The sequence below is a fragment of the Mytilus edulis genome, chromosome 8 (genome assembly GCF_963676685.1).
Source record: "Mytilus edulis chromosome 8, xbMytEdul2.2, whole genome shotgun sequence".
In the NCBI taxonomy this organism is placed as follows: Eukaryota; Metazoa; Mollusca; class Bivalvia; order Mytilida; family Mytilidae; genus Mytilus; species Mytilus edulis.
Window position 1 is genome coordinate 7,174,909 of NC_092351.1, and position 10,340 is coordinate 7,185,248.

The 10,340-nt window shown below is 33.4% G+C and overlaps 2 protein-coding genes across 2 annotated transcripts; one reads left to right on the forward strand and one right to left on the reverse strand.

The window, feature by feature from the left end:
- The first annotated feature begins 1,877 nt into the window (after positions 1-1,877).
- Positions 1,878-7,226, forward strand: LOC139484707 (uncharacterized). Its single transcript, XM_071268580.1, has 5 exons — positions 1,878-2,088; positions 4,317-4,524; positions 5,370-5,452; positions 6,082-6,229; positions 6,948-7,226. The coding sequence occupies exons 1-5, from the start codon at positions 2,034-2,036 to the stop codon at positions 6,985-6,987; spliced, it is 534 nt and encodes a 177-aa protein (XP_071124681.1). The 5' UTR covers positions 1,878-2,033; the 3' UTR covers positions 6,988-7,226.
- A 394-nt stretch (positions 7,227-7,620) lies between these two features.
- On the reverse strand, positions 7,621-10,090 carry LOC139484706 (uncharacterized). Its single transcript, XM_071268578.1, has 2 exons — positions 9,852-10,090; positions 7,621-9,556 (listed from the first exon to the last, which is right to left on the reverse strand). The coding sequence occupies exons 1-2, from the start codon at positions 9,871-9,873 to the stop codon at positions 7,713-7,715; spliced, it is 1,866 nt and encodes a 621-aa protein (XP_071124679.1). The 5' UTR covers positions 9,874-10,090; the 3' UTR covers positions 7,621-7,712.
- Between the last annotated feature and the right edge of the window lie 250 nt (positions 10,091-10,340).

The following is a 10,340-nucleotide window of genomic DNA, read 5'->3' on the forward strand; positions in this document are numbered from 1 at the left end:
GCATCAATGCACTGTCTGCATGGTCGCATTCCTTTTTAACCAGGCAAAAGATGCAATTCGGATCATAATCGGATTGAGAACGGGATAATCGGCACTAATTCGACAAGAAACTGCTCAATCGAGACGCTGCCTGGAAAATATGTTTGGTATTGTTATTAAATTAAAAAATAAACATATTTTTAATGTCTAGATTCACAGGTTCTTGATCTTGACAAGTTTAAATCGGGAATGGTAATGTCGAGGATGGCAGCAGAAATCTCGTATGTGTGACAGGCTTCAGTTTTTATTAAAGTATCGTCTAGCTGACTAGCTTTTACATTATGATAATATTCAAATTAGCCCGAGCCCAGCATTTAAAAGCTATTTCTTCAAGAAGAAGTCTTCTGATAATTTTTGTACAAATAGAATTCAAGGTATTTTGATTCTCACCCCGTCATGTCTGTTATTTTTTTTCTAAAAACATAAGATAGCTACTTGAGAATATTTTAGCTAAGACGATAATCAAGCGTATAATAAAATAATAGTTTACAAACTTTTATCACCTATTCCGTAAAAATCTTTTGAATTGGTTAATATTAGTGCGGTAAATTCGGAGATCTTTGAAAATCTTTACAACATACGACGGACCACGACGTACCACGAATTATTGTTTAAGCTCATCGTGACCTTTTTTCAATTTAAAAAAAGGAACAATTATGATATATGCTTGAATAATTATGTTTGACCTGCATGTCATTATGTCGATTTCATAGTTTAGTATGTCAAATGAAAGTGTCCTTCATGGCTAAATAATTGTAACACAATACTGCAATTTAAATTTGTCGAACGTTTAATTTGGCCACTTCCATTTTTTACTTACACACACAATCAACGTTTTGTTGTAGCATGTTAAAATACAGTATAGAACAAACAAAGAAAAGTGAATCATAGAACTTTACCATGATTTTTAATATGCATAATATTTGCCACTGGACGTTTGTCAACGAATATCATCTATTAGTTAATCTCTTTATTTATGGTGAGAGTTAAACAATTGATATTTAAAATTAATAAATTTATGAGATTTAAAACCGCATCTTCACTTAGATATACCAATGAAGTCGTTCCAAGAGGTTATCAATTTGTTATTCGGGGTAGGGTGTGGTTGGGGTTGGGGATTGCAGGACTAACATTGCGGATTGGCTATTAATTTTATCTATTGCTTCGCATGCTCATTTTTCCATAGTTTTGAACACACATGTTCTTTTGGGTTGCAGAAAATAATTCATGTTTATAAAGTGTAATGCTAGGTTATTTATTTTCAGTTCTTCCCAAGCCATGAAATTCAATGAAATTCATGTTCTAAATCGTCTTGCCCGACCCACCCTCATCCATACATAGAAAATCAAATGATCAACCCTTACAGTTTAGTTAACTTATTTTCCCCCACCTAAATGCATTCACGTCTATATGCCAAATTGAATTGCCATACATGTAACAGACACATACAATTATAGCTTCAACTAGTTAATTTAAAAAATGAATTCAAGAACTAGCCTATATAATTTAACATAGTAACATTCATGCTTTATTTGACACTTCAATATATATAGGTATACTACACGTCAGTGCTTTAATGCATGCTATGTGTCAAAGTTAAGATTTACTTTTATTTGTCAACCAACGCCAACTTTTAATTACAAAGTTTTAAATTTACTGATTATTAAAGATATGCAATCAGATCTAGTGTAAGCTTCCTGCTGACGTGGAATCTATATCAATGGTATGCTTATTGTCAGGAGAAATAATGAACAATACGAGTGTTTGTTTTCCCGCTTGTGGTCCATAGAACTGCATGATTTGGCAACAACAAAATACTTGTGTTTTTATTTTTTTTATTTCAGCTGGTTCAGAAACTTGAGTAAAGTTTTACCTTTGCCATTATTTCGATAGATATATAAATCAATAAAGGGGAAAAATGGCATATATTAATTGTTAAACTTTACATTAATTTTGTAAATATTGAAACGCCGTGTTGAAGACATAATTTGGACATGATTTCGTTTGGATTCATTTGCATGCTTGTAATTTGTGTAATTAGTAATACAGGTTAGTTAATATCATATTTATATACTCTTAAATTTTATATCCCCTTAATTTTAATTAACTACAATATTTAAGGGGTGAGGGATGCATGGATAGGACTTGTTAATTTTTTTGTTCCCATGCCTTACCCGATGGTAAGGACGTGTCAGGACCCAAGCAGGCGAATGCATTATTCCCCGATACGGTTACCCTTGATTCGCTTCAGGCGTGTTGGACATAAGCGGGACTTGTTAATTTTTTTGTTCCCATGCCTTACCCGATGGGTAACGTATCGGGGAATAATGCATTCGCCTGCTTGGGTCCTGACACGGCCTTACCATCGGGTAAGGCATGGGAACAAAAAAAATAACAAGTCACGCTTATGTCCAACACGCCTGACACGAATCAAGCCTGCCACATCCTGTCTGTGATTTTGTTCTATGTTTTTCTCCATATCGATCTGAGGGATGAGCGCTCAAAGATACGGTTAACATCGCCACATGTATCATGTGCCTGTCCAAAGTCATGAACCTGTTGTTCGGAAGTTGTCGTTGGTTCTGTCAGTCATATTTGTTTTTTGTTAATTGTTTTGCTATTCCATTAATTTAGTTTTCTTTATTGAATTGTTTCATATTTTGCTTGTGTAGCGGGCTTTTTTAGCCGTATATGTTTTTTTTCATTGTTAAATACCGTACGGTTGCCTTTATTGCTTACATCCACTTTATTTTAACTTTGGTGTATAGTTGTCTCATTGACAATCATACCCTGTCTCTTTATCTAATATGATGTTACATAAATTTTCATTGACAGTCAAATTGATTTAATCATTAAATATATGTATACATTTTTTGTAAACTTTAAACTATCCCATATCTGTTACTCAGTGAACAAAATACGTATATGAATTATTCACTTGTAGGTGAATACATTTTTTAGTGTTCAGTCAACTTCACTAATTTTTTGGCCTTTTATAGCTGAGTATGCGTTATGGGCTTTGCTCATTGTTGAAGGCTGTACGGTTACCAATAGTTGTTAATTTCTGTACATGTGCCATTTGATCTATTTTGAAGAGATGTATCATTGTAAATTTTACCATATCTTCTTTTTTATATAAACACAGAAGTGTTCATCTTATTCTTATTTAAAATACTACCATTAAAGCGAATTCTCCTGTATACAGGATAAAAATAAAAATAGTTATTTGAATCTTTATTTTAAAAACTGTTTTAATATATGTGACTGTTTACTGCTGTTTGGAGGGATTGTTTGATGAAAAGGGACCAGAATATTCACGACATGGATAGTTGTCACATTGTAACGTTGGGAATCATCTCATTTTCTTACTTTTATATAACGAAACAGGTTATATTTGTTTAGGGGCCAGTTGAAGGACGCCTCCGGGTGCGGGAATTTCTCGCTACATTGAAGACCTGTTGGTGACCTTCTGCTGTTGTTATTTTCTATGGTCGGGTTGTTGTCTCTTTGGCACATTACCCATTTCCATTCTCAATTTTATATTGTATATAATATAGATATAGGAAGATGTGGTGTGAGTGCCAATGAGACAACTCTCCATCCAGATAACAATTTAAAAAAGGTAAACCATTATAGGTCAATGTACGGCCTTCAACACAGAGCCTTGGCTCACACCGAACAACAAGCTATAAAGGGCCCCAAAATCACTAGTGTAAAACCATTTAAACGGGAAAACCAACGGTCTTATCTATATAAAAAAAACGTATAAATTACATAAACAAACGACAACTATTGTACATCAGAATCCTGACATAGGACAGGTGCAAACATTTCTGATTTCGACAAACTTGCTTGATGGCATAAATTACAAAATGTTATTAGAATCTATTTACAATGTATCTGAAGATGTTCAAGACTGGTCTGCAAGTTCCGTTTCTAGTGCATCGAACAGTCTACAAAATAATGTATATCTGTATGTAAAATACTACAATGATGGCTACATGTATTATCAGTTGTATGTTTTTATACTATATCAAACAGATAAGGCATTCCATTGGCGGATCCTGGGAGGGGGGCTGGGGTTGGATCCCCCCCCTGGGGATAAGCATTCTTCATACTGTCAGATACACTAAATTTAATAAATATGCCAAAATGATCGGCTTTACGATAAAGTGCATGGAACTCAGAACTAAATTAGATTTAAAAAAAAAATGATTATTTTACTTAGTATAGGATTAAACGCTCTCTATATAAAATATTATTATATATTATTTTAGATGCATCCTGTCAATTCAAAGATTCCATTCAGGGTAAATGGAATGGCGGTTATGATGCCGAGACCAGGAAAAATGTTGTTTTCAATTTTGATGGAGATACACTGAGGGATTTTACCTTAAACATGCCAACACTGTCACAGACAGATTTTACTTGTGTCGAAAGTTTCCAGAAAGGAGATACAACGATTTATACCTTACAAAATGTGGAGTAAGTATGGGGTAGTCTTCGAAATCGATTTTTTTTTATATATAACAGAAGATGTGGTATGATTGCCAAATAGACAACTCTTCACAAGAGACCAATGACACAGAAATTAACAACTATAGGTCACTGAACGGCCTTTAACAATGAGCAAAACATATACCGTATAGTCAGCTGTAAAAGACTCCGAAATGACAAATATAAAACAATTCAAACGATAAAACTACGGCCTTTTAAAGTTCAAAGCTAAAAATGAGTAGGTTCAGAATGGTACAATGGTTTGGGTGTTTGTCTATGTGTGTGTGTGTTTCTATTAAACTTAAATACTTGTGACAACAAGCTTCATTGTAATACAGTTTTTGTTTGCCATGTAGTTTGTGTTTACGCGTAGCCAGGTTCTATTTCAACTGGTTTTCTTCCACAAAACTTTGTGAATATTATTTGTACACTCGTTTAATTCAGGAGACACTTTTAATTGACTTACATTCTTTAATTTCATTAAATGAAAAGAGTTAATTAGTAATATTATGATTCACATAAGTATTCATATAAAAGAGGGGCGAAAGATACCAGAGGTAAAGCCAACCCCATAGATCGAAAATAAACTGACAACGTCATGGCTAAAAAAGAAAAAGACAAACAGAAAAATAATAGTACACAAGGCACAACATAGAAAACTAAAGACTAAGCAACACGAACCCCACCAAAATCTTGGGGTGATCTCAGGTGACCGTGCTCCGGAAGGGTAAGCAAATATGAACACGTTGGATGTATGAGTGATTCGAAATGTCTATAGTTAGTCGAGATACCGAGACTTTAACGAAATGGAGATTTTGTTTGTTTTGTTTTAGGACTCCACAACCTATTTTCGGGATACAAATTGACATTTATTTTTGTCTGGCTGTTAAAGGCGAAGAGTATTCCATACAGACAGGTACATTACATAATTATGATTTAACTAGCAGATTTCGTATGTACAATGCACCCCCGTCATCACGGTTATTGCATTTTAATAAAAAGGTGATTCTGATATCATAAATAAATGACAGGTACGACCACATTTGTACTTTTGTCCTAAACATTTCAATATCCGGAATTCTCAAGATCTTCTTTAAATATTCGGTAGCATTGAAATATCTGCAAAATGTGTTGTCCCAATGAGCGCTCTTTAAAATGTCATCAAAATTAAATATTATCGGTGTGTGTTGCTCATACAGTGGACTCCCCATGAAAAAAGATAAATATATGATCGGTCATTTTCATGATTTCGAAAAAGCATTAACGCCAGAATATACAATAACTACAAAAGCTGCAAGATTTCTTTTCTTATCATATTTACCTTAAAATGAACAACTCAATTGCTCAAATCAACATACTGACTATGCGGTATTGGCTTTGCTCATTGTTGAAGGCCGTATGATGACCTATAGTTGTTAATTTCTGTGTCATTCGGTCTCTAGTGGAGAGTTGTCTCATTGGCAATCATACCACATCTTCTTTTGAATATACCTTCAATATCAACTACAACCGGCTAACATACTAGTAATGTGTTATGATTTGAAGGTTTTAATCCTATCCTAAAGGATAAAGTATATGGCGTAAAGGCAGGCAAATCTGTTACTGTTGATGATGTTTGCAACCAGAATGGCAATGAAATGAACGAAATGATACGAATAACGGATCAAATGAGAAAAAGTAAAGAAATAACAAGGTAAGAATGCAAAGTAGGTTATTGACAACTAAGATCATACTTGTATTTTGAAGTTTTTAAAATCATATTGTGAAAGATATGCATAATTGACGTGTTTTGTTTTTTAGTTTATTAAAACTCGCATTTTGTTTGAATAATATCAGTGACTCAGAAAATAAATTATATTTCATCCATAATGCCAAATTCTAACAAATTGTATCACCGTTTTACGTCACACCTAATTTATACATTTACATGTAAAATTGATTTGTTTGATATTCTACAAACAATAAAAAAAAATGTTGATCTACTTCAAAGATCTTCAAATTAGAATTTTCATTTTTTACTTATGTTAAGATTTATTTTGGTGAAAGGGAGACAATTCAAATGTATATCTAACAACAAATTCATTAAATCTGGTTACACTTCTTCGTCTGCAACACAATCAATGCCCTTTCGTGAAAAAATTTAAGATTACAAGTATTATCGACGTGATCTATGTCTGATTGTATCGCTCAGTAAACATCTGATCTGTTGTACAACAACATTGATTTTTAACAATACTATGAAGTTTAAAAAAGGGGTGATTCCCAACCAAGGATAAAGGGGGGTCCAACCCCATGGAATGCCTTATCTGTTTGATATAGTATAAAAACATACAACTGATTATACATGTAGCCATCATTGTAGTATTTTACATACAGATATACATTGTTTTGTAGATTGTTCGATGCACTAGATTCGATGCACTAGAAACGGAACTTGCAGACCAGTCTTGAACATCTTCAGATACATTGTATATAGATTCTAATAACATTTTGTAATTTATGCCATCAAGCAAGTTTGTTGAAATCAGAAATTAGTACAAAAAACATTTAGTCTGAAATTTTTAGTGGTAACATCAACATTTTGTAAATGATTTTACCGATGTAAAACAGTAATTTACTTGCACTTTTTTTTAAATGTTATCTTTATTATTATTATTATGTCACCCGATAAAATCCACTCCAAATTACAATGTATAATATTAGATTTTTTAAAGAAGGCCCGACAACGAGTATCTGAAGTAACCTTCAATGAGACAGCACCACAACAACACAAATACCCAAAAGACGTCCAGAGGTCAATATCCGGTTTTCAAAAATAGAAATACTTCTAAAAAATGATAAGATTTAAAAAAATCATCCGGTGTTTATTGCAGATAGATTTGAAATAACACTGAGAATGAAAATGTGGGGATGTGTCCGAAAAACAACAACTCAATCAATTCGCATAAATCAGCCCAATGATACCAATGAGTCCTAAACATAGGGAGAAATTTTAAAAAAAAAAATGGCCAAAAAAATATATCCGCGTTAGTGTTATATATTAGTAAATAGTATTAATTTCTATTCGTATTTTGAAAATAATTATGTTTAAAGCTATTTTTTATTTTCTTAAATCAAATAAAAATGCATTTCAAAGATCAATAAGTTACAATCAAGAAAAAGGGGAAGTACAATTATTACTGTCTATAAACAAATATCCTTTTCCCACATTCACTAGATATAATCAGTTTCCTTAATGTTTTATTGTAATTGATCGCATACGGTAGAGATAAACATTCAAAAGCTGGTTCATCGATCAAAAACTTGCTTCCATCGGTCGAAATTTCTAAAACATGCGGCGATGACCCGTAATTGATCACGAGAACTTTCCCCTCTGGTAAAGACGTGATCCCTTTAAAAATAGATCCGTTATACTTAAACTTGTAAATGATATCCCCAGAACTATCGAAGCAAATGAAGGAACTGTCATCGTCATTGGTAAAATAGATTTTATTCCCAGCTGAATGAACATAGTTACGGTAACTAACTGGTGTAATAATTGTATTCAATATTTGACCACGATGATCTATTACTAATAACCCTTCCGTTTTACACGCCACTACTAAAAGCTTGTTCATTTTAGTTATTCCAAAGCACCCATAAGTTAGTTCTACAATTTTTCGCTTTTCTTTTTCTTTTGTATAAACTACTTGAAAATATTTTTTAAAAGGCAGTGTGACAAAAACCCTATTAGAATCCACCAAAGTAAAGTCAAACGGTTCATCTTTAAGGGGATACACGTCCAAGACGGATCCTTCTTCTGTACAATTCAATAGACGTTTATTCTTGCCATCTGCCAGTAGGAGGTTCCCATCATCAAGAATGAGTACGCCTGTTATCATGACGTCATTCTTTTCTTCAGTTGGTACAACGAAATCTGAAGACAGGTAAAACGTGGGAACTAAAGCTTTCCGCTCGAAACTGACGGTGTTTTCCTGGCGATTCTTGACCGTCTGTTTTGGTGTTATCGGTGACAAGGTTCGGTTTTTATAGTTATTATACTCGTTTTCTCTCACGGTTAAGATATCCATATCAACATGAACAGGACTACATAAATGCGGGTCAAAGCCTAACTGATGAGCCGAATACGGAATTTGAGTCCGATCCGTATTCTTTGGGACATCTATTTCAACTTCCGTTTCTGTCAATCTAATTCCACCAAGCTTTTCGGCATTGAGGAGTTTCTGGAAGCTTTCTTTAATAGACAAGTCAAGTTTCAAGTCCTTAACACTTTCTGGTAGGCTGAGCAGATATCTCTCGTGCCGGGTCTGTATATGGGCACAGTCTTGAATGAAGTTTACTGTTTCTGCATTCGAACCGACCAGCTGTAATTCCTCAATCATTTCAAGATGTGAAGCGATTGCTTTTCTCTTTTCTTTCAGGTCATCAATTTGAGTTTGAAGTCTTGTCTTGTAGTCGGTCATGTCGATATCAACATCTTCCAAGAGCTTCTTGATCAATATTTCTATTGCTTTCCTCATATTTTCACGAAATGACTGTACTTGATTAACAATTGTTTCTTTCTGTCTATCTAGTGCCTTCAAATTCTTATTTCTATTTTTAAGAATTTTACCGAATGTAAGACTGGACTCTCTCAGCCTCTGATTGAGATCATTTATAGCAAACGAGTTCCGGGCACCTGTTCCGTCTGAGTTTATGTCGAGTGTCTTACAGTTGAAATGAGTTATGTCTTTCTTGCATAGATCACAGATAGTATGATTGTGAAACCGACAATACATCGATATAACTTTGGAAGGGTGTGTTCGGCAAAACATTATTGGGCGCTCCTTTCTGAGAGAAAAGATGTGGTAATCTTCAACTGGCATGAAGCTATGATTTGAGGAAAATTTTAATTTCTGATGCCGCTTTTTACAAGGAGTACACAGGAACTTCATACACTTGTCACACCATCCTACGGCTATTTTGTTCTTTCCCTGTCCGGCACAGTTATTACAGGGGAAAGTCGTAGCCATCCTCGTCGCTACAATTGAAATATGTTTTAGGTAAGTATACCAAGAAGAAAAGTTTCATCAGCAAATTCCGAACGTCAAAAATCCAAGATATGTCATTAATATATAAAGGCTGAGACACAGAAACTACTGATTTGAGATTTACAACAGGCGTAAATTGATTATGCAATTTCTTTACCTTTATTTATGAAATATATAGAAATTGATTACTATTTACATATTTTAATTTTCTGTATAAAGTTTGAATAAAAATGTGTATTTCCAAAATAAAGTTATCATATAAAAATTAGAATTAATTCTGCATACCTGCCATGGTGTTGCCTGCCATTTTGAAAGTATTACTTTTTAAACCTAACCAATGTTAAAGTATTTAATCGGTTCTACAGTGCAACTTAATGTTCCGTATCCAAAATTGCAGTAACGTTTAAATATTTTCATTGATTTTGTGTTATTTTTCGTCCTTAATTTCAATGGTTATTCAGACATATCAAGATATCTGTTGTTTTAACGTATTAAATGAATTAGATATCCGATCGTTTTGTTTTAAAAGTGCACCAAGAAACATAACTAAATTTAAACTGTGTCTGTTTTACAAAATTCCCTTTTGTCAACGCCCTACCTTTAATTGTTATACTAGAAACTATCCTGTGAAGGTTACATTATCCTGCTCCAATGTAATATGTATTCATTTGGAAAATTTCTTTTATTTATATTCGTTTTAATGTAAATAAACACTGGCTATTGACCGAAATATAATCCAAAACAGAAATGGTGTTTTTGAAAAGATTTAGATAA